The following is a 25,709-nucleotide window of genomic DNA, read 5'->3' on the forward strand; positions in this document are numbered from 1 at the left end:
AAAGGCTCTTAATGTGTTGTTGTAACTTAACAACACATTTAGGGAATTTTAATATATTGAAATAACATTTACTTGTACTTATATCAGCCTATATAGCGCAGTGGTTGTGTATCTGCTTCTAAGGTACATGGTCTCAGGTTCGGACAAGTATAGGTCAATAAAACAAGAGGATTACAAGAAAGACAGAAATATCTTTAAAAACAATATATAGTTGCTGCAAATATAGTTTAGGACATTTATGTAGTTTTTGAAGGTCAATAAAAACAACAAGGAATATGTACAGAATTTATGGTGGTGGAAAGATATATCTACTTACTTCTCCGGGAAAGAGGCGTGATTTTATGTATGTATGTACAGAACTTTATGCACATAATTATTTAGGTATATCTTGCAAACTGGTGACCCGAGTAATCTCAAGTTCTATAATTCACAAGTGGGAATGGAAACACATTTTAGTTATTCAAAGATATGACAGCTTTTATCGTCTGGTTATCACATTAGCTACTCGTATATGGTAAAAGCTTATTAAAGCCACGCGTGCGAATTTCATGGGCAAAAGCTATTTATATTATTATTGTATTCGTGATCAAATTATTCTCAACAACTCAGCTTGGGCAATTAGTTTGGTACTGCCATCATAAATATGATACTAGTTATGATGTTTATTTTCCAAAATTCCAAAATAGGTTTGAACCTTAATCTTTTCGCGGAACAGTGGAACATCATAAATATTGCGGGCGAATGAACACGCTTAAGAGGGCATACCGATGACTTGTTTTTATACTTAATCGAAGAACATAAAATTAAGGGGAGCATTTTGGTTATTTAAATCAATGCTATTGTTAACTGCAATTATAATAAAAATAATGTTTGTTTAAGACACTTATTACTGTGCCGTCATAGCGCATTCCTGAATTTTCTTTTGTCGGCTCCAAAGTTAGCACCGTGGTTAAGTCTAGTCTAGCTCCTGCCACGAAATCGCCTGGAATTTTTTTTTATATAAATAGTTATAATGATATAAACAGAATAAGGTGTCTTATTTCTCTTATGCAACATTACTGGTAACAATAGTTAAAATGTAGCAGTACAAACGGTGTAAGTATTCCCTCTTAATAGAGATACCTTTTGCCAGATCTACTGAACGAAACTAAGGAACAAACTTCCCAATCTGCGTAAAATAATTCGAATTTCAGCCTAAAAGCCTCGTCAGCGCTTTATCTCCAATTCTAATAACTCGTTAGCTCTACGCTGACAACTTACACAACTTGTATTTTAATAAAGTTACTAAAAAAAAAGTAGATAAAGGATAAAAGGAGTTGTTTTGTCATAAAAAAAATCACATATTTGTATATCTGCTCTCATTGGTCGGATATAATACTGAAAAAAAATCACTAAAGCATTAAAAACGACGAACGACTGTGTGATATCATATTTCATTTTGCCAAATTATATTGCGTTCTCAAAAAAATCTAGAATAGACGACTAAAGACACTCGACTCGTTTTTAAGTAAAGCATGATTTATTGAAAATTATAGTTATAGATATAGAAATAAATTGTAGTCTCTGCCTTCCCGTCTACAAAAGAGGCATTTATGTATATACATATGTATGTCACATTCGAAAACCTATCGTTCCTTTGTTTAGTCACTCACTGACCCGTCTTCATTTCCAGATACTTCCAATGCGTGTCATACGGGTCCCTGCCCACGGAGACGCATGAATTCGCGTATTTCCTCGTCAATATGCTGCTTATGTACGTCGCACCACTCATAGCCACGCTCTACTGCTCCTCCGCCGCGCTACTCGAAATCATCAGACGAGCCAACACCGCCAATGGTAAGCAAACTTTGCGATCCTATCGTATTGCGAAGACTATCGTGGTACGCGGAAAATTGAAGTTATTCAATGAAGGTTGATCTTGAAGCTTTCCGTCTATGATTTTATCAATAGCTTTGATATTTACATATTACATTATTTATTTTTTTTTTCTTGGAAATATTACGTATGTATACGAATAATTTTAAAGAATTGTTTGTTATTTCAGATCGGATGCGCAGGAGTGGCGTGGGCATCCTGGGCCGAGCCCGCGCCAGGACGCTAAAGATGACTATCACCATAGTTTTAGTGTTCTTCACGTGTTGGTCTCCTTACTACTGCTATTGTTTGTGGTAAGTTCTATATTTTTATCGACCAAAATTATTAAGTTACTAAAGGCCGCCCGCGACTTCGTTCGCGTGTAAACCCTATCATAACTTAACAATCAATCCCGTGGGAACTCCGGGATGAAAAGTAGCCTATATATTATTCTGGGTTTTCAGCTACCTACATACCAAATTTCATCGTAATCGGTTCGGTTAGTTTTTGCTTGAAATAGTAACAAAAATCCACAGATTTATTTAATTCTACTTATTTTATTGTCACATCACGCAGATTGACCTAGCTATAAATATCTTAAATTTATTCATATTTTCCTTTTGAACACGTTATAATTTTACAAATGAAATGATAATACTTAAAAGAAATTGTCAGGACTGGATAGTGATACTTTTTAGGCAAGTACGGGGTAGCCAGAACTAACAGTCTTGAAAAAACTGAAAGGCCACGTTCAGCTGTATGGCTTTGAAATGGTATTGAGATTCAAATAGTGACAGATTTCTACCTCAATGCCAGAACAGGAATCCCAAGCTTATAATCCTCTCCCTTGGTCGCCTTTAACGACATCCATAGGAAAGATATAGTATAGAGTTGTTATATTCCGAAGTGCCGGTAACCGCACGGCACCTAGCTAGTTCATTTCTAAAATTGCAACATACACAAAAGTAAATTTATTATATCTGCTAAGACCACGCCGTTTTAACCGACTACGAATACCGGGTGAAGTGCTTCAAAGTTATATTAAAAATTCCCTTAGTGATAAATTTGAAGAGCAATTTATTTTAAAAATAAGTTGATTTGCTTAAAATGGATTATCTTTGAGACCGATTTTCAATATATAATTCTACTTCCTCTTGACTTTTACAGAATACGGCATGGCTAGGCTCTTAATGGCAAAAGTAAAAAGGCATTATACTACTCTGTCAAGAAAGTAGCAGGAAAAGATCAATAATACACAAACTGTTTGTTATTCATCCAAATTTATTTTATCACCTTCAAAATATGCTCCTTTAGAAACGATACACTTACGCCAACGAATAATCCAATCATCAAAACATTTTTTAAACGCTGTTTCCGGAATTGAGGTCAGTTCTCGCCGCGAATTCTCTTTTATGTCTTCTACCGATTGAAAACGGGTGCCACGAAGTGGTAATTTGAGTTTAGGAAAAAGAAAAAAGTCGGCTGGAGCCATATCTGGTGAATATGGTGGTTGCTCGATGGTATTTGTTGAGTGTTTGGTTAAAAATTCGTTTACAATGATGGCCTTGTGCGAAGGTGCATTATCATGGTGCAAAATCCAAGAATTTTCTTTCCACAAATCTGGCCTTTTTCGTCGGATTTGCTCTCTTAAACGCCGCATAACACTCAAATAATATTCCTTATTTACCGTTTGACCTTCCGGCAAGAATTCCGAGTGCACAACACCGCGATAGTCAAAGAAAACAGTCAACATGACTTTGACTTTTGAACGACTTTGGCGTGGTTTTTTCGGTTTCGGTTCAGTTGGAAGGCGCCACTCCGAAGCTTGTTGACTAGTTTGCATGTCAAACTAGTAAACCCACGTCTCGTCACCAGTAACAATGCGTTTCATGAATGTTGGGTCGGAATTGACTCGTTCTAGCATGTCCTCAGCGACTCTCATGCGATTGAGTTTTTGAAAAAAATTCAGGTCTTTTGGGACTAGCCGAGCGGCAACATGTTTCATACCCAAATTATTAGTTAAAATGGTACGGATCGACTCGTGAGATACAGAAAGTTCGGTGGCTATCTCTCTCAAAGTTGAATGAGGATTTTCAGTCACTATTTCCTTCACTTTTGCGATGTTAACTTCAGTTGCAGACGTTGATGGCCTACCAGAGCGAGGCAAATCTTCCATCACATCTCGACCGCTTTTGAACGCTTTGTACCACTCATAAGCACGAGTTTTTGATAAAGTCGATTCACCGTAAGCCTTCTGTAACATTTTCAGTGACTCCGAACACGATATTCCATTGGCAATGCAAAATTTAAGACAAACTCTTTGTTCGATGTTTTTATCCATTATGAAATTAGCAATACACACTAGATATGATATAACTAAAAATAGCACTGTATTTAATGTAAACAACAGATGCAACTCAAACTCCGCGCCAAAATGGAAAACAGTTGTGCCAATCTAACAACAACAAAAAAAAACAAAAATTTGAATTTGGAACCATAAATAAATAATCCATTCCCGATACTTTTCTGACTGAATGTATGAGCGTGCACCACCTTAGGCCTCATCTTGGTTACCGCCAGACAGATTGAGGTCAAACGCACTCAAATTATTATAAAAAAAGACAAATAAAACAGCTTCTAAAAGGTTTACAGAAAGAAAGATCTACGTCTTTAGTATAATTAATACATACATATAGTCACGTCTATATCCCCTGCTGAGTAGACAGAGACAGACCAACAATCTTAAAAAGACTAATAGGCCGCGTTCAGCTGTGTGGCTTAATAATAGAATTGAGATTTAAATAATGACAGGTCGCTAGTACATCGCCTAGAAAAAGAATCCCAAGTTTAAAAGCCTGTCCCTTAGTCGCCTTTTACGACAACCATGGGAAAGAGTTGCTTTAGCGTTGCTTTATTGCTTTAGCGATAGATAGCCTTTGTACCATCTATATCTGCTTTGTGTTGTTCTGTATGTTTTACTCTTATGGTGCAATAAAGAGTTTTATCTATGTATCTATCTATCTAAAGAGTTGCAGTGGTTCTATTCTTTTTTGTATTGATGCCGGAAACCGCACGGCACTAGTTTATTTAATATGTGTACGAATGAATTACTTATGTAACGTTTACACAGGACAATTTTGTAACATGATGCCGCTGAGAGTACTTCACGATATCTAACAGAATACTATGCCACTTGAGCGGTTAACCGTTTTAACGGTTACCGGCATGTAACCGTTTACGTTGTGATTCTGTGTCTCATCACTTAACTGGATTGGTTGGCGTCCTTGTGAAATTTACCACCCGCGATATTATTACTTGTATGTTGGTATTGTTACTGATATGTTAACGCAAATATGTTACACATTGTCTTATATCGAAAACACGGGAGTGTACCCGACGTAAATGTTGAAATTTAGATAATTTAACCGATTTATATCTCAGTAAATCTAGTCCATACTATCCTACTAATATTATAAATGCGAAAGTTTGTGAGTATGTCAGGATGTCAGTATGAATGTTTGTTACTCTTTCACGCAAAATCTACTAAACCGATTACGTTAAAATTTGGTAGCTGAAGACCCAGAATAACATATAGGCTACTTTTTATTCCGGACTTCCTGTGGGATTGATAGGGTTCCATGCGGACAAAGTCGCGGCCGGCCTCTAGTATCTTATATTTAAATAGGTAGATAACTTTTTCTTTTTCTTAATTTTTTTAAATAGTTATATAATATATTTATTTTAACAAGACGAGTGCCGTGTGATTCTCAATACCTAATTTAGTTAAGGACCACTCCATCTCTTTCCTATGGATATCTTAAAAGGCAACTAAGGGAAAGATTTATAAACTTAGGATTGCTTTATGCGATAAGTATGTCACTATCTGAATCTCAATTCCATCATTTAGCCATACAGCTAAACGTGGTCTTCCAGTCTCCAAAAGGAGGTAATGGGCCCTGTATACCTCGTAAGGGATAAGAACGAGACAATATTTATGTACTTTGTATCAAGATGAAATATTTAAACATGGGCATAAAATGTTTTAGAATGACTAAAGTTTTCGGTTTATCGGAATTCCTTGTCAATTTATTTTATTATTTGTAATATTCAATAATGTGCTGTGTGGTTTCCGGCACCAATAGAATAGAACATAAAAAGACTAGGACCACCCCATATCTTTCCCGTGGATGTCGTAAAAGGCGACTAAGGGATAGGCTTATATAGTTGGGATTCTTCTTTTAGGCGATAGGTTAGCAACCTATCAATATTTGAATCTCAATGCTATCATAAAGCCAAACAGCTGAACGTGGCCTATCAGTCTTCAAGAACGTTGGCTCTGTCTAACTCGCAAGGGAAATAGACGTGATTTTATGCATTCAATTACACCCATAATTGCAGGTCTCTCAATGAAATCAAAATGGCCTTCCTCATGAATAACAAAAGATGGTGTATACAATAAGGGAAAATTTGAAATTTAGCTTCTATTATTCATTGATTATGTAAACATATCTGGATGTCGGCTTCGGGGTTCATTATAACCCCAATATACAGGATGTCTGATAAATCACGTTTCATATTTAAGGGCAATAGTAAATCATGAACACTTAACTTTATAAAACCAACAAAATACTTAGGTACTAGTTTGAAAGGAACAAAATAATTACAAAAGTGTCAGAATGTTTGGACACGCGCGCACCCAACGAGACTGACGGCCGGCACCGCCGCGCTGTCGCCAACAATACTTTTAACTAAATTTTCAAGCCCCTATTTTTTATAATTATTTGGCATAAGAATCATATACAGATGTGCCGTGTGGTTCCCAGCACCAATATAAAAAAGAATAGGACCACTCCATGTCATTTCCCATGGATGTCGTAAGAGGCTTATAAACTTGGGATTCTTATATTAGGCGATGGGCTAGCAACCTGACACAATTTGAATCTCAATTCTATCATAAAGCCAAACAGCTAAACGTGGCCTATTAGACTTTTCAAGATGTTGTTGGCTCTGTCTACCCCGCAAGGAATAAAGACGTGACTATATGTATAAATGGAGAATCATATAAATGAATGGCACTTTTATATATGTAATGCGATTTACCAGACACCCTGTATAACTGACAAAGTCAACTAAAGTAACATAAGTTCACATGAAGTTACCACGGAAACCGTATTTATTAGTTTAATCAATCCTCGAACTTTCAAATTGGGTGTAGAATTTTCGTTAATACATTATATGTATTCTGGATTCTCGATTGCCTTTTATGTTTATTTAGATACTAGTTGAACGTATATAGATACGAGGCTAAGGTAAATAAATAGGCAAAATCCAACGAACTTTTTACACCTTATTCTGTAAAGTAATAATTAATATCGGTAAGGATACTCGTACTTATATCTTAGAGAAATAGTAAAAAATCCTAATTTATGTGCAATAACTGAAATTTTGTATGTAAACCAGATGTAGTATCTGTCTACTCCTCTGAGAAAAGGCGTGGTATTGTATATATATGTACATACATATCTATCCCTCTATATCTTGTGGGGAGACAGAGCCAACAGTCATAAAAATAATTGAAAGGGCACGCTATTTAAATACTAACAGTTTGCTAGCCCATCGGCTATGAAATTTAATTCCTTCGAGAAAGGAAATTTTGGTTGTGTGGAATATCTTTATTGCACCAAAATTTACAAGAAATAGTACATAGGTAGTTATAAAAGAAATAAATCACATGCAAGGGCGGGCTTGCCCCATAAAGGTATCTCTTCCAGTCAACCGACAAACTATAAAGGAATTAATGATAGATAATAGAAATTTTGTTGAAATAGATTTCGGCAGTCCAGTTTATTTTGTTATTACAGGTTTTGGATAGACAAAGACACATTGAGGAACCTGGACCCTGCGCTGCAGAAAGCCATGTGGCTGTTCTCCTGCACTAACTCCTGCGCCAACCCCATCGTGTACGGGGTCTTCAACAGGAACCGGTGGTCCTGGGGGTCAGGGAACGTAAGTAAGCAAAAAAAAATTGTAATAAAATACATACATACATACTTATGTTCACGTCTATATCCCTTGCGGGGTAGACAGAGCCAACAGTCTTGAAAGGACTGATAGGCCACGTTCAGCTATTTGGCTTAAAGAAAGAATTGAGGTTCAAATAGTGATAGGTTGCTAACCCATCGCCGAAAAGAAGAATCTCAAGCTTAGTCGCCTTTTACGACATCCATGGGAGAGAGATGGAGTGGTCCTATTCTTTTTTCTATTGGTGCCGGGAACCACACAGCACTACTACTACTAGTAATAGAATACGTTGGCAGGAAATTGTATTACACATGTCGTATCTTCTCCTTTTCTCTCTCTCGGTTTTGATAAGAAGCTCTAACGAGGCATAGCTTATCAACGTTTATGAGTCTTATGTGTGATGACAGAGCTTGCTTTTAAATATCAGAAGTTTAATAAGGTCAGCAGAGTCACGAATACGGTCTTCGCTCTATAGTTAACAACAATTAACGACTCAAGGAGATTCAAGGGAATCATGAGTTGATACCCTTGAATCTCCAGATTAAATAATAAAACAGAGTCTAGAATAAATATATTTTTCATCAGATATAAACGAGTAGTCTTATATTTCAGAACGGAAGGTGCCGTGGCGGCAGTGCTCGAAGAGGTTCCCGAATGCCATTTTACGGTGAATCCATGGAAATTTCAGCAGCAACCCTCGCCAGGGCCAGGAGTTCCCTCGGCGAGAGAAACGGGCGACGGGACTCCGCGCACGATGCGAGTGCGCAAAATGGAACGCAAAAACATTTGAACAGTCTTAACAATAACCACGTGGGTAACGGAATGGTGTAGTGTCGTGCATTTTACGGTTTTCCGGTTAAAGTCCAACACTAGTGGTTTCTTTGTGGCCAGTGTCTTTTTAGTACAAAAATGTTCAAAGTGTCTGCCCTGAATACACGTTTGTGGCCCAACGTACGTAGATATTTAAGCTTAAGTTAAGAATTTAATTTTAAGATTGAATGTTTTTAATAAAATAATATAATAGCGGAAGAGATCAGCTAGTCTTTACTTTTTTTACAAAACGATATTTTATTCAAAATTACGGTTACTGCAATGCATATCATGCTCATTTTGAAAAAAATGTTGCGTAGTTTAACAAGTGTCATTTGACATTATAAATAATATGAGATACTCAGAAATATTAAGATGCATAGAGATGCCTGAGAGAACTGTTTTTAAAGATGTGTAAATAATAGATTCCGAAATTTATTTTTGTTACTGTTTAAATAGGTTTAATTAATTCCTAAATATGTAAAGAAAGCTTTAAGCGTAATCTTAAAACATATCTAGGATTGATGACGGATAAGTTTCTTACGGTTGTCGTTCGTGAGGTTTGTACCATGCCTTGTACATAATATATAAATTTAGTCAGTAAAAGTTAACATTCCCGTGGTAATCTATCGTCGTTTCAAAACTTTTGTGTGCGAAGCTTAGATATTGAAAACAATATTATGTAGTTTATACATAACTTTCTTATGTTCCTAAAACATACAAATATTTTTTTTTGTATATTTGTCACAATATTTTTTTATTTCTATAATGGAAGATGGTATATTTTAATTGTTATAAAAGTGACCATTGAATCGAATTTAGGTCGAATGAAAATTTGGTAAAATTTTATGTGATTAGCACAGTAGCATAATTTTGGGTGTTATAATTTGTACAACGTTTTGATTTTACGATGGGTTGATCATTCTTGTATGTATATAAATTACAATTATATTTTTATATAAAGCTTAGCTTTAATAATCTATGATACTCATGGCTTGCCAATTTGAAAACATTCCAAATATCACGCTTAACCGATGAGTTAGTTTATAAAAAATATATTTATATGATAAGACTGACTGACAGACGACAGAGCGGGACAGCGATACTGGATTGTTAATTCTTTTGATGGTTTTTCTTTTGTTACCAAATATTTTTTTTATGTTCGAGTGCTTCACTCATTTTGGTTTAATTTGGTTGTTGGCTGTGAGGCTCTATAGACTTTGTTCTATAAATTTTAAAGAAATTTTTACGTGTAATATAAGTTTAACTTAAAATTAAAATTTGAATCGAAATTAAAGTTTTTTTATTTATTATTACTGTATTACGTAACGTAACGCCTTTTGGTGAAGCCCATAGAAAGATTTTTATTGAAGATGTCTCAGTTGCAGAAAATAAGTTTCAAAGTACCTTTACGGAGCCGAATGTAGTAGGCATTCTAAAAGTAATTTCCTGCGACTCATATCTCAAAAATTGCGCACGTCTACTAAGAGTCTGCTATATTTTCGAAATCTAGGAATATAGTCAAAAACTCACCATTGGTGAATGGTGGTGGTCATGAGGGAGAAGATCTTCGATTTTTCTTTTAGTTTTTTTTTTGTATTAGCATATTTTTATATCCCACTGCTAGCCAAAAGCCTTCCCTTTCCTTTAGATTATAAAGAAAAAATACACAAAATCACACAACAAGTGTTTATTAAAATATTTTCACATCAACTATGTCCATATAGATTTATATCAAAGTTTAACACATTAATTACCATTGAACAAAACTAGTAAGCTACTAACATTGAGACGTTTTGTACTTTTTTGGATTGATCATAATTTTTATTTTCATATCGTCTTAAAGTTCACAATTTTTTGACTATTCGAATATAATGAATGACCTCAAAACTGCTCATTACGACTTTAACATTTTTCTAGAAGGTAACAATTCAACAATAGAAAATTTATCAATGGTTGTTCTATACATTAATCGCAGATAAATTATTATAAATAGACTAGAACTATTACATAGAAGACCTACTTTTAATTGTGATTACAATAAATATAGAAATATTAAAATCTCTTATAATAAATTAGTTGTAACTAAATTCTTTCTTGGAATATTTATATAAATGACAGCGTGACTGAAAAGAAATTTTTTCATATTAATCAGAAAACAGTGGGTACCAAATACACATAAAAATATGTATAAAACTTCTTAACAAATACTTCATTGATTAGGCAAAAATTTAAAAGATACTCAAATTATTACACAAAACATACAACTCTAAAAACATTAAATGGAATGCAATGATTTTACGTTTTAACGTCATGAATGACTGATAAAGGTTGAACTTTTTTCAGAGTAGTTCATTTTCATCTTTAATATATCAGGATAAACTAATATGGCACAATAGGATAGTAGAACTATATATTAATAGACATTCATAAATGATATATCTATACAAAAATAGATAGGTCGTCCAGTGACTACTATTATTTTTTCTAAAAACGTCGCGTTATTAAAGATAATACAACACTATATAAAAATGTTATAATACCAGAATATATAAGAAGATATATTGGCTCAAAATCCATTTCACAAAATCTCAAAAATATTCATATTCAAATCAAATATTTTTTTTGAAATATCGTGAAAAAGTTTTTAAGTACTAAATATTTCTAATAATAAAATTGTGCTACATTTCTTTCAAATGCATATTTGAATTGAAATTTTTGTTATTGTTATTATGGCACATATAGAACACACCGACACAATAAGCTCTTTCTAATAATTCTATAAACTTTATAACAAATATGACTTTTACTCATTGTCACGCTTTCCGACAGAAAAAGTTTAAATAAATTATTAAGTCGTGTTTTAACTTATGACTTAGTCAGAATGGTTATAATAATTTATTAACAATTTTCCAAAAAGACATTCTTAAAACTCATAACCGTTTTAAACAACCAAGCTGTTTCTAAAACTTATTGGCACTATTTAATCACACACATCATAAATAGTATAACTTAAACTATTATAATACAATCTGTTACCTATACAACGAGTTCATACAAAATTTACGAAGGAAGGTAATAATAACGCTGTCAGGTTTCTGTCAAACAAAGTAAATAAGGGTTGCTTATTAATGAAATAAAGAAAAATAGCTTTTTGCTTATTATTTCACAGATTCTATACATCAAGTTGATAACAAACTAACCCAACATCCGGAAAATCACACATCAATTACACTATTGCATTATTGTCCTGGCACGAAATAACGTTCGTTATTTGAACACAGAACGGTTATTGTAACCGTTAACGTTTGGCCGTGTGCGTCTTTTAATGATCGGCCTTCCCTAGTTCGGTCAGCTCCTGCGCGGCGGCTTCGCGTTCATTTTGAAGATTACGCGATTTCTCGATATCGCCTTGTGAGAGAGATGACACGATAATGGCGCCCAACGCGTCGCACACCACGTTGATCGTGGTTCGGAATCGGTCACTAAAAATCATGGGAAAATTTTAAAGGGTGAGGGAAAACATCATGAAGAAGGCCTTCGCATTCAGGAATCGTGTTAAGCCGAGTAGAAGATTCATTAGAAAACCATGACCCAATATGGGTTAGGAAATTGCAAAGGCTTCGGACGGTCAGACGGGAGTCGTTTCGTGTAAAAATCTGACTTCCCCAATCCTGGATTTTAGTCACAGGGAGACTCTCCAGAGAGGTGAGAACCCAATAGGGTCTTACGCTAAGAGGATGATGATAAACAGGAAATCGTCAAATTCTCCACTTAAACTGAGATAGACTCCTGCCTAATATTATATGTTAGAAGAGCAGTCTGCGACGAATTAGTTCCGCAAGCAGAATAAAATGGCAATAAGAGAAGTACCACATATCATGCACTATTACCATGATCAGCAGTCCTTTGAGTAAAACCTAAGGAGCGTAAAGAAACTGAATGCAGCAGAAATCCAATAACTCTGCGGCCCTTTTCTACGGTAAACACTTTAAAAATGCTGGTGCTATGAATTTAAAAAAAAATAAGTACTTACAGTAGCCAGTCCACAGCCAGGATGATGGAGACGTCCTCAGCTGGCAAGTTGACGGTGTCCAGCACCATCACCATGGTCACCAAGCCAGCTTGGGGAATACCAGCCGCGCCGATACTAGCTGCTGTGGCCGTCACACTGAAATTAAACAAATGTGTAACTAAAAATAAATAAATACGGGACAAATTACATAGATTGAGTTAGCCTCGAGGTAAGTTCGAAACTTATATGCTACGAGATACTAATTCAACGATATACCAATAAGGCTAATAAGAAAAAGTTCCTCAGAGCGTCGGTGAACGAACGGAGGACCAAAATAAAAAAGCGTAATGCCCAGGTTCCAATCATACAGCGCCGATGACTCTTTTCGTAGATATGTTCATTAGTTTTATGATCTTAGGTTACCCTAAGGTAAGGTAAGGGAGTTTGTGTAAGATGATCTAATATGAATCAGGCTCCGCTGCAAAGGTTGCGGCCGTCAGACGGTTATCGCTTCGTGTATAAACCTGACTTATTTCATCCAAGATAATGGTCGCACTTCAGGCTCCATATAGACTAGAATGTAACCTCCACTACCCCGCCATGAAGAAGGTGGTAAGAATGTTAGTCTATAGATTAGTGGCAACTATACCAACATACATACCTAACAGCAACAATTTTCCCAAACGACATGTCCACTTTTCTCAGCTGCGCGATGAAGATGGCGGCCACGGCTTCGTACAACGCGGTGCCGTCCATGTTGATGGTGGCTCCGATGGGGATCACGAACCTGGTGATCCGCGGGTCCAGGCCCATGTCGTCGCAGCACCCGATCGTGATGGGCATCGTCGCTGAACTGAAACCAAAACATTTGTATTAGTAAACATACTTTTAAAATAGCGTTTTCCTGGTAACTTTTTCGCGGTTGGGCGTTATTCACCAGAACTTTAAAGATAAATCCGGTGCGGGTCGAACTCGCATATAAAGGGTTCATACTATTGTGTTTTCATCGAAATTATTCCGTATTTCTTAAAGTATGAGATCGATTTTGTCCGACCAATTATTGAATTTCATATAAGTAATTTTTTTCAGTGTCAATTCAAGACCATGCCAAAACTAACCGGCCACGATTTTCAACCGCATGAAGCCTCCCAGATCCACCTACACTTAAAAGAAACATTCTATGATGATCCGTGTGTAAAGAAGTTACCTATCCATTTAAACAACAAAAAAAGAGACATCTTAAACCCGCTTTAAATAATTTACCAAAGGCGTCATGTCAAAATGTCGCCATGACTGAGCCGCCAATTCATGCAGGAATAGCCCCGGAAGAACTGCCATAAAGTACAACCTTAGAAGCCCAGTTGTAATAAATCCCGTGGAGTTTTCAATCAGAAAGATCGAAAAGTTCGTTGGCTTAGTAACGGTTTAGTAGAATTACATGCAAAGAAAAGCAAACTCTTCTCAGTAAATAAGGAGAAAATACTCATAGGATTATTCATTTCAGATCAATAACGTAGTTAATTAACAAAAATCTTCTTTACCTAGAAGCGGTACCAAAGGCAGTCGCCATGACCTGTCCCATCTTCGCGATATACCGGCACGGCAGCTTCTTGGTAGCCAATATGAACAGTATGCTCAACGTCCCGAACCCATGCAAGAACAGCCCCAAAAGTACAGTCATGAAGTACAACCCTAGACGCCCAACAAGCTCTGCAAAAGAATCGATCTCCATGATCTTGGCTGTCACGAGGAAGAACACCCCGAGTGGCGATAGCCTGAAATAAATAGAAAAATATTGTTTAAAAGCTTTATATCTACTGATGTTTATACATACATATGATCACGTCTATATCCCTAGCGGGGTAGACAGAGCCAACAGTCTTGATAAGACTGAATGGCCACGTTCAGCTATTTGGCTTAATGATAGAATTGAGATTCAAATAGTGACAGGTTGCTAGCCCATCGCCTAAAAGAGGAATCCCAAGTTTATAAGCCTATCCCTTAGTCGCCTTTTACGACAGGGAAAGAGATGGAGTGGTCCTATTCTTTTTTGTAATGGTGCCGGGAACCACACGGCGTAAATAAATAAACTTAAATATAAATTCATTTTAACCGTACCAAATAACCCATCCAGTGATGATCATCATGGCTTCCGACAGAGAATGGAAGAAGTTCTGCAACGGCCGACTCTGCTCCCCCATCTTGCCCAGGGTGATTCCCAGGACTATGCTAAAGCAGACCAGTCCCAACACGTTGCTGCCGCTCTGGTAATCACCCTCTATCTTGTAGGTTTCGAGGTGACCTGAAAATTCAAATTTTTTGTTTGCATAATATAATTTTATATAATTAGGTGGTGTGTTTATATTTAATCTCCACAAGGAAAGTTAGATTTACTATTTCTGTAGTATTTGTGATAATCTATAATCGCGAGAGAAATCGCGGCAAAAAGGTAATATTTTTATATGGTCACGTCTATATCCCTTGCGGGGTAGACAGAGCCAACAGTATTGAAAAGACTTAATGGCCACGTTCAGCTATTTGGCTTAATGATAGAATTGAGATTCAAATAGTGACAGGTTGCTAGCCCATCGCCTAAAAAAAGAATCCCAAGTTTGTAAGCCTATCCCTTAGTCGCCTTTTACGACATCCATGGGAAAGAGATGGAGTGGTCTTATTCTTTTTTTATATTGGTGCCGGGAATCACACGGACAATGAAAATTATTATCATACATATTATTTATTTATTTTCAAAAGGTGATTCAACTTCAAGCAGCTATTTTTCGCCAGACTGTTCATTATACATATGTTCAAAGAATATCATGTATGTATGACACAGTGCTTACCAAATTTTGCTTTCGTATCATTTTTGTCGTAGACCAGCCTCGTTCTGTAAGTAGCTATCGTCGCCTGCACAATGTTCTCAGGAAAAACGTTTCTGAAAAGAAAATTATGGAAAGATAAAATGAATTAATTAATTGTTTATCTTTTCACATTTACTTCAATTAGGTATTGAATTTATACTAAATCAAATATTTTATATAGTGGAAAAAATTTAATTTTTGTGAAGGAGAAGGCCTAGACTAGATTGTCGAACTTTTATCAAATCAGGGACGTCCTTCGATTTTATAACGTTAAAATTTTCGTATTGACATAATCAGTTCTACATTCATTCATGTTTTTTAATGTAGACAATGTGCATTCGTCCACGATTTAGATTTAAGAGATCTATATTTGTAAATTGACGTCCGATGAAAATGCCGCAGTGAAGTTTGTTCCGCCGCGCTTTTCAAGACTATTCGGCTCTGTTAGGCTCTGCCACGTTCAGCTTTTTGGCTTAATTGTAGAATTGAGATTTAAAAAGTGACAGGTTGCTAGCCCGTCGCCTATAAGAAGAATCCCAAATTTAGAAGCCCTTAGTCACCTTTTACGACATCCGTGGGAAAGAGAAGGAGTGGTCCTATTCTTTTTATTTTGATAACGAAAACAATTTGTTACCCCTGAACTAGAAAGAAAATGTGACGTAATAGCACCTGGCATTATGTGATGTCGCCAAACTCTTTGTTGTTCTAGTGAACTCACAGGGATGTCCCACAGACTCAGATTAAATGTATGAAAGTATTTTATACGTGTGCCGTGTGGTTCCGGCACCAATAAAAAAAAGAATAGGACCACTCCATCTCGTTCCCATGGATGTCGTAAAAGGCGACTAAGGGATAGGCTTATAAACTTGGGATTCTTCTTTTAGGCGATGGGCTAGCAACCTGTCACAATTTGAATCTCAATTCCATCATAAAGCCAAACAGCTGAACGGCCTATCAGACTTTTCAAGACTGTTGGCTCTGTCTACCCCGCAAGGGATTTAGACGTGATTATATGTATGTATGTTTGTAAATATTTCATAAGACAAATATTGGTGTATTGAATGTAAATTAAGGTACGAATTGGTTTAATCGTATAAAAACAACTTTGCCCATCTCGCAAGGTTAAAGGACTTAATATATTAAAAGTTTAATGCCGTGTAGTTCCCGGAACTTTAGAATATATGAACTTCAATGTCTTTGTCGTGTATGTCAAAGGCGACTAAGAGAATAGACATATTCATCTAGATCTTTCTAAAATAAGTTTAACACTAAAAATAAATAAGACTATGTTCTTCACATCATATCGCATAACGCATTTATAATTTGCATGACATCAATAACGCAGTGCAATTAGTATCGCATTTCTAAGATAATTAATTAATAAATTGTCGACAGCCCTGATAGTAATAAGTAGGGCGTCCACAAATAGTCTCTGATGAAGACTGACGAGGGAACGCAGGCGACTCTGTGACACCGCAATTGTCAATTACACCTAGCATAGATAAGTGAGTCATTACCATAGACGTACAGTCATCCGCATAACAAGTTACCCTTCATGGAACTCTATTACGCGGTAATAGAGGTGATATTGCAGTGAGTTTGAGCAGGTTGATATGCTGTTGACTGTAGTATCTATAGACTCAACATTTCGCTGAAAATGTATCCGAAACAAAATGTTCGTACGTCCATTTGAGAAAAAGGAAAGGTATTGCACATATGTATGTAAACACGCCTTAAGCTTTAATTGTTTTCTATGTTTTGTATCTTATTGTGTTTGTAATAGGTAACAAAATCAATTTTCTTTCTATTTTTATAAATATACGATTACTCGAACAAAGTACACACATGACTAGTTGACAACTCAATAGCACAAAACATGCACGTGCCTACAGTAGATTGAGTGAATACTCAGCTCAAGTAGCACAATAAGGTCCGCTTTTTATAACACCTTCATGGACCGAGCATTGACAAAAGAGAGAGAGATTAAGAAAGAAAGACCCAAGTTTGTGGTGGGAACATGCAAAAAGATGAGAAAGAGAGGTGCGATTGGTAGAAGACTAGATTTTGGGTAGAAGACTGAACTCGCGAACTGACGGTCCATTTTGAGAGAAAAAAACCAAAAATATTTCGAAACCTATATTCGTAACAGAAATCTGGACTTGAATCATAGACGTTCCCCGGATCTCATCATCGGTTGCATTGTCATGGAATCAACAGAAACTAACTTAAAGATGACATTGTCTGGTAACACGCTAACTATTTACCCAAACTAAATGCATTTTACAAAGGGCAAAAGGGCTCTTCTCCAAAGTGATGAGAATGCAACCGGAATTTAGCATGAAGGAGACTGCATTTTACAAAGGATACAACAAAACACAAAATGTGACATTGAATTGTACTGTTCATATGTATAAGAAACTTGAGCCTCATAGGGGAGTCATAATTTGTATGAACAGGCCACGTTTCTCTGCAGGCGACTGTACCTACAAGACAAAGAGGAAATTAATACAAGTGCGAACAAGAGGTGAATAAACATGTGACGGGTCAGATCGTAAATCACTGTGCACTTCACAGATACCGGGTATCGGCAGATTGATTCGTTCAATTGTCATTTAATGAATGGCAAAAAAACCTCATCAGTGGTCTTGTAGCGAGGAAAATATAGCGAGGAAATTATTTAAAAAATTCCGCATCTGCGTAAGAAAAAATAAAAAGAAAAAGGAAAGAAAGCCCAATAGTTTGGTATACATCTGCATGTATGTAATCTTCATGTTAGTATGTAGTAAGTACTACGTAGAAACAAAATGGTACGAGTAATTTTATGCAATCTCAGGGTAGAGAACTTAAAACCATTATCTTTATTGCATTTTGGGATCACATTTTAGAGTTGCCATATATCTGACATTCCCACTCCTCGATTGACATGGGCGACCCCTGTGACCTAGAAAGGACTCAACTGAACAAAAGCCAGGATGAATCAACTGATATTAAATTTATTTGACATGGAGCATTTTCCTATGTCTAATAAATATCACATAACAACATAATTGTTTGGGGCAGGTCAGGCGGATGGCAAAATTAAACTGTCATGTAACACCTATTAAGCCAATGATCCTGTAACATGCAAATTAGCTAACGATTGGATTACCTCAATACTCAATCATTCAATTTGATCATCATCGGTTTATATTATCACTAAGCAAACAAACGGATATAAAATCACACCTTGTTCCATTAGGGATAGGCAGAGTTTACATGTTTCCACTTGCCACTATCCCTGCATACTCATTTTGCTGCGTCCACGTTTATTTACTCTCTTTATGCAAGTTCGCCGTTTAAGAGTACTCTTGACCTGACCAGTCGCCAGAACGTCACCAACGACGTCTTAATTCAAATTCAAATTCAAATTCAAATTTCTTTATTTTTCTCCACAATCTAAACATGACACAGACTTATAGTAAAAATTACACGGTTTAACTTATTTAAGATTGTGAGAGACTGGTGTCTGAACTAAGCAGAGCTTGTATCTCAGTACACCAGCCTCTCCCCACGAAGTGTATACAGCACAAAAGTAGCTACTATGGTTTTGCCAATAATAATGTAGATTGGTTTCCCTTTACAAAAACAAAAAAAAAAAAAACAAATACATGGATAAATCAGACAGTTAATTGTAAACCAAAAACAAAGTATTCACTTATTTAGATATAAAGGGAAACCTCTTCACAGGGAGAATTTTATGAGTAAAATCTACCTAATAATTACATGGGTTTATTCAAGTTACTTGAATCAAAAATAAATGTGTAATTACTAATTAACTTAATTTCTAAATTTAGACAAGTGTTTGTAAAAGGTTTTCTGTACTATCATAGTCAAGACCTGAGAGATAATTTATAGTGGCTATTTTACATACAAACTTTGAAAGCAAGTGAAGCTGTAAGTTACGATTAATTTTATTATAGAGGTAGGGACCTAAAAAACAGTAAAACCTGTGGGAGAAAGCAGTTTGAAAGGCAGTTGTCAAAATTAACGGAGGTCGGCGGCCAGAACGGGAAGGGATGGTTTTTTTATCTAGGTGTTGTTTGAGGATGGAATTTAGTATAAACAGCTGACGTACAGTGAGAACTTTGGATTGCTGATAGAGGTCACGAGTAGGAAATAGAATAGGCTTGAACAGACACACCTTCAAAAGCGCCCTCTGAGCACGTTCGAGACTAAGCAAGTGGGTTTTGCCGGCACCGCCCCAAGTCACGATACCGTATGTGAGTATGGACTGGCAGAGTGCGGTATATACCATTTTGACAACGTGCACCTCTGCTACATGTCGCAGTTTTTTAAAAACGTACATGAGTTTTCGGACCCTGCCAGCCGTAGTTTTAATATGGGCATCGAAGGTTAGTCTGTCGTCTAATGTTATGCCCAAGTATTTAACAGTTTTTGCACATATTAAATTGGGACAAGAACAAGGATCAGAAGATACAAAGGGATGGGAGTGGCCAGTGAGCTTGAAAGGAATCGACTGCGGAGGAGTAGTATATATGGAGAAGGTCAGGTAGCAAGTCTTGTGAACATTCAGGGTAAGTAGATTGTTACGTAGCCAGTCAGAGACCCTATCGAATCCAGTTTGAGCAGAGCTAAAGACCTGTTCCCAGGAATCGGCAGAGAAGAGGAGAACAGTGTCGTCTGCGTAAGAAATGATCTTGCAGTTAGGTATTTTGAGGGAGCAGAGATTATTGATATAGATTAAGAAGAGGGTGGGTCCAAGAATGCTCCCCTGCGGGACTCCATAGCTGACTGGTAAGTATGAGCTGGAATGCCCATCAATGATCACACACTGGCTACGATCACTGAGATAGCTTTGGAATAAAGCAAGTTGACTACCCCGAATGCCCAAGGCCTCCAATCTATCAAGCAGGGTGCGAGCCGAGATCGTGTCAAATGCCTTTGCAAGGTCCAAAAAAACTCCTAAACATTTATTATGATTGTCCAAATTCCTGACGATGTGGTCTGTGAGTTCTTGAACGGCGTCAGATGCTGATTTCTGACGTCTGAAGCCAAATTGACTGGATGAAAGTAGTTTTTTGTCTTCAAGGTAATGTACGAGACGCTTGTTTATTAGACGCTCCAGGATCTTGGACAATGCAGTAAGAATTGATATGGGACGATAATCATTGACACGGCCCCGGTCCCCACCCTTAAAGATCGGATGGACAATAGCCTTTTTAAGGGCAGAAGGAAAAATACCTTTCGATATACTGAGGTTACATATATGAGTTATAGGTGAAGCTAGTGTTCCATAATTACGCTTCAACAAGGCAGAGGATATGTTATCCCAGCCAGGAGCACAACTCTCCTTCAGAGACAGGATGGTATTTTCCACTTCGTCAATAGTTGTTTCTAGTAACACGAACGAATCAAGTGTGGGAGGAGTTAATGAGCTAAGACAGGAGGGACGAGAATGGCTCCTAGATAGAATATCCTCGGCGAGTGACTTACCCATTTCTGAAAAGAAAGTGTTAACATAATCTGTCGCTTCTTTGGGAGTGGGTTTGGATTGGAGAAGTTCGCTAGATCTAGTTTGGTTTATGTTTAGATTTGTGACGTCTTTTATTGCACTCCATAATTTCTTAGAGTTCGTTCCTGCTTCAAGCAGTAAAGATTTTTCGTAATTTTTCCTAATATTTCTGAGTAAAGTGTTGCAGTAATTTCGATATCGGTAGTAGGTTGTACGTAAAATCTCGTTATCAGGATCGTTTTTAATATTTTTATGCATTTTGTCTCTGTTGACTATACATCTAAGGAGACCATGTGTCATCCAGGGCTTGAGAGTTTTGTAGCGATGTGATGATGTAACTACGAATGTATGTGCAGTAACGGCTGATTGAAGGATATCAATGAAGTGGTTTGTCGCCCGCTCAGGATCTGAACAATTGAGAACAGTAGAGAAGTCTGTGCTAGAAAGAAACTCAGTAATTCCAGCATAATCTATTCTGTTGGTGACTTTTTTGGGACGAGATATACTTTTTTTCAATTGTAAGGATAGTAGTACGGCACTGTGATCCGTTATAGATGATTGGATTACAAGAGCGAGGGCAGTGTTTGAAGATTTAAGGATGGCATGATCAAGGCAAGTATTAGTGGGGAATCTAGTAGGAAATGAATGAGCAGGAAAAAGTCCGTGGTGTGTTGTCATATTTAGGTAATCTTCAGCGTCAGATTCCATTTGCTGGGGTATAATGTCTAGATTGATATCACCCATAATTAAAATATTTTTATACTGTCGTAATGAATCTAGTAATGAATTGAGGGAATTTATAAAGTTGGTTTTATTTTTGTAGGCACATGGTCTGTATATCGCTATGATAACAATATCCTGATTAAGTTTTATTAATAAAGCACTAGCTTCTGCTAGATGGGGTTCTTCTACAGAAAGGCCTAAAAGGCTGTTTTTGTGAAAGACCAATACACCGTCATTTTTATTTATAGGGTTTGTAGAAGGGACTGCGGAAAACCCAGTAAGAGAAGGGAAAGTGGGATTCGAATCTAGAAAACATTCTGTAAGTATTATTATGTCTGGAGTGTCAAAGTTAGTGAGTAAAATTTCGAGATTATTAAAGTTAGCGGATAGGCTTCGTATGTTTTGCGTTAGAATATTTAAAGATTTGTTTTGTTTGGATAAGTAACTTTGAACTTCATGAGAGTCACAAATAAAAGCTGATGCAACAGAGACATTGTCAATGTTATTAATTAATTGACTATTGTTTGAATCGAATTTTGATTTTCAGATACGAGGATAACAGTACTGCTTTCACAAAGTAGCTATAGCGGAAGTAAACATTAAACACACTTAAAAGAGATATCAGGGTATTCGAAATAATGAAAATCAAGGTTTTTGCCTTGGTCTTAGGAAAAGTACATACATATAAATATTTCCATGTATTGTTCTTATCCTTAACGACATGAAAAAGCCAGTTGTCCGAAGAAGGATTCGAAGGCCACGTTCAGATAGATGTCTTAAGGTAAGTTGGTAGCCCCCATCCTTGATATATGTTTTTAAAAGAAGAATCCCAAGTTATAAGCAGAAAGTTACTAAGGAAATAGTTATTTAACAAAAAGGCTCCTTTCATAAAATTGGTTGTTGTATCCCAAATCTCACAGCAATAGTTTAGTGTTTAAACAGAAGAAATTAACTTAACTTCCAAAGCTAAACAAAAACAACGCCAAAGCTAAATCAATAATAAAACTTGTCAATTTGATTCCGAAAAGTTAGTGTGGACGTGTAGGTCCCTCGAGAAATTATGGCAATTGCGTAATTCGTTGATTAAAGTTTTCTTTTTAAGAAAGAATTCTTTTATCTATAAAGAATTCTTTTGCTATGAGCCAATTTGGGTTACTTTCTCATGCAAAGGTTGCGGAGATCCGATGTATCGCATCATGTAAAAATCCGACTAACTCTATCCAGGATCATTGTCAAAAGCGTACCCTGGGCTCCTCTGCAGTGAGGTAGGGATGCCATCATCATCATTTCAGTCGTGGAAGGTCCACTGCTGCTCCTATGCGTCTCCTAATGACTTCCACCTCACTCTATTAAAGGCGACCTGCATCCAACGATAGGTTCTTACGAGGTAAGGACGTAACCGGGACTAACGTCAGGAGAAGAAGAAGGTTGGTACACATAGACTACGTCTTTTCTACTTCTTCTACACTTTTTAATTCGTCAAATCATCATCATGATATCGTCGGTGTACTCTTGACCTGCTCAAATACCAGAAAATCCCCGGCTTGATCAAGGTTCTTCTAAACTTTCTCCAAAAGACTTACCTTATGAGATCCAGCAATGTATCTGAAGTAAGCGTATCCTTAGTGACGAGTTTGGTCGCGTTTGGTTGCTGGAAGGCCTCAGGGTCCTTGCCTGGTTTAATGGTGGTGACCAGAGCGATTCCCAGCATGACTGCGCATACCGTCGTCGTCATGTAATATATAATGGCTCGGAGACCCACCCTGCAAAAGTATTATTACAGAATTAAATATTAATCTATGGTAGAGAAACGGACACTCTCTCTAATAATTACGTGTTCCCAGTGGGACTATTCTTCATGGGCTGGGTGATTTTATAAGTTCTGAAGCAAACCCACAGAGGGCGCAACTGAGAACACATAAAGACGAGAGAGAGCGAATGGACTCAGAATTAAAATACTCGTACTGTTCATTAAAAGGGTGCCCAGTTGAGTTACTTTACCAGTTGCAGCAGCAGATAAGCCAGTTATAGGGCTTATCTTTTCTAAACCTGAATCTCATGTTTATTGAACAAGTAGAATGAATCGTCGATCTTTATTCGAATCACCGTTTATGAAAGTTATCCTAGCAGGGGCTTAGAAGAAGGAGTTAGTACTCAGCTAGTTCTAACATCTAAAAAAGATAAATTAATAACTCACTTGCCCGAAAGACTGAGATCGAGGGATCCTATAGCGGAGACTATGGACGAGACTAGAAGCGGCACTATCAGGCATTTCAGCATTCTCAAAAACAGTTCCCCTGGGTACTGGAAGTACATGACTTCTCGCCTGGACCACTGGTACCCGGAACTGCGGAGGCCCCACCCGAGGAGGGTCCCTGAGACCACGCCGATGACCGTCATCATAGTGAGGAGGTTCTCCCTCATGAAGGTGGAACACCTGTTCCGACCGAACTGGAGTGGCATGGTGAGGCCGGTGCTGTTTCTGTGGATAAGTGAAGTTGATTTTATAAAAGGTAACGTTGATTTAATTAATTTCGTTGAAATTTTGTATAACAAGCGTTGGTGACATAGGCAAACTACGAAATAAATTGGAGGACCTTTGAAAAATTAATATACTTAAGATATTTAAGGGACTTCGAGATATTAACACTCTCGCTTTCGCCACGCTCCTGACACAATAGCCCGAGTGCCAAGATCCGCTTACTAAAATTAACTATAAATGCCATTTAGTGTACGTACACTACGAGTACGTACTGCACTAGTAAAAGTATCAAATAGACTTGCATTTTTATATCAGAATCTTACGTTTGGAAACTATAGGTCCCATATTATTATGAGGTCTCATAGTATCGGTATTTCAAAGTTAAATCACAGGTTCAAAACTCCAAGCAACAAAAAAAAGGCGCTAGCTGGGATTTTTCTGTTTTCATGAGATTCACGTGACAAAACATAATTTTTAGCAGGGTTTTCCCTTAAAATTTGTTTTCTATCATTGATAACGAATAAAATTGTGCAAATTTCTCAGTTTCGGCTCGGGGCCTGGAGTTCGCTTTTCTCATTCCTCGCAAATTTATTTATTTAATTAATTTTCACAGAGTTAAAGTTTGATGAGCAGATTTCAACTTTTCTAATTTGAAAGGAACCAGTAAGGAGAATATTTTTGATATATTTGTCAAAGTTTAAATTAAGTTTATGAACTTTTCCTAACACGGGTCATATTAAATAACACTTAATATATTCTACCCAAAGCTCCGATCACGTCAGGATTTCAAAATAGTTCATTAGCTGGTACCTGCTGTCTTACTTTCTTACGGGGTAAACAGAGCCAACAGTCTCGGTAAGATTGAAAGACCGCTTTCGGCTGAATGACTTTTAACGATGGAGTTGAGAAGAGTTGAACCCATGGCATAAAAGAAAAGAACCAAGTTTTTTTTAATCAAAACTGTTCCTGTTATTGGTGACACACAATTTTTTTTTTGCTACTAATCCGTAAAGTGAAATATTTTTCTTATTGTCAAGAATATATTTAAAAAACAAATTTAAAAATCCATGAACAAAAGATGCTAACGTAAAACAATACTTAAAAAAAACCTTCTAAAAATCAACGAAATCAAATTTAGAGCTGTTATTAAATGATATCCGCCATTAGCCGTTCCTTTTGAAATGCGTCACAATAGAGCCCGCCGAAGCTGTTGCGGACGCAGGGCTTCCAGACAATGAGGTCATCAATTATACCCCAGGGTCTAAAATACTTTATTTATATATATATATTTACATAAACTGCACGGAACGAGAATATTATTTCTTCACTACATGGGCACAAAGTGTTAAAAAAGCGATAACATCACGCCCCTTCCCTAGAGGGATAGGCAGAGCCTAAATTTTTGGACTTCCCGCGACCCATTTTTCCACC

At 36.8% G+C, this 25,709-nt stretch overlaps 2 protein-coding genes across 4 annotated transcripts in view; one reads left to right on the top strand and one right to left on the bottom strand.

Moving 5' to 3' along the window:
* Positions 1 to 8,885, top strand: part of LOC106132746 (adipokinetic hormone/corazonin-related peptide receptor variant I) — a 69,681-nt gene extending 60,796 nt beyond the window's left edge. For 2 of the 3 annotated variants that reach the window (XM_060949653.1, XM_060949652.1), the window contains exons 5-8: positions 1,673 to 1,836; positions 2,045 to 2,168; positions 7,716 to 7,860; positions 8,488 to 8,885. In XM_060949653.1, coding sequence (XP_060805636.1) covers positions 1,673 to 1,836; positions 2,045 to 2,168; positions 7,716 to 7,860; positions 8,488 to 8,706 — 652 coding nt within the window. In that variant the 3' untranslated portion in view covers positions 8,707 to 8,885. Of the gene's footprint in view, positions 1 to 1,672; positions 1,837 to 2,044; positions 2,169 to 7,715; positions 7,865 to 8,487 lie in introns of all 3 variants that reach the window. The other variant, XM_060949654.1, reaches the window with a different exon arrangement.
* Positions 8,886 to 12,010: 3,125 nt separating this feature from the next.
* On the bottom strand, positions 12,011 to 24,259 carry LOC106132625 (excitatory amino acid transporter 3). The gene is made up of 8 exons (XM_013332081.2): positions 23,994 to 24,259; positions 23,380 to 23,559; positions 15,544 to 15,635; positions 14,819 to 15,002; positions 14,242 to 14,475; positions 13,362 to 13,553; positions 12,722 to 12,856; positions 12,011 to 12,170 (listed from the first exon to the last, which is right to left on the bottom strand). Exons 1-8 carry the CDS (start codon positions 24,257 to 24,259, stop codon positions 12,011 to 12,013), a joined length of 1,443 nt encoding a protein of 480 aa, XP_013187535.1.
* Positions 24,260 to 25,709: the final 1,450 nt, after the last annotated feature.

Source organism: Amyelois transitella, chromosome 19 (genome assembly GCF_032362555.1).
Source record: "Amyelois transitella isolate CPQ chromosome 19, ilAmyTran1.1, whole genome shotgun sequence".
In the NCBI taxonomy this organism is placed as follows: Eukaryota; Metazoa; Arthropoda; class Insecta; order Lepidoptera; family Pyralidae; genus Amyelois; species Amyelois transitella.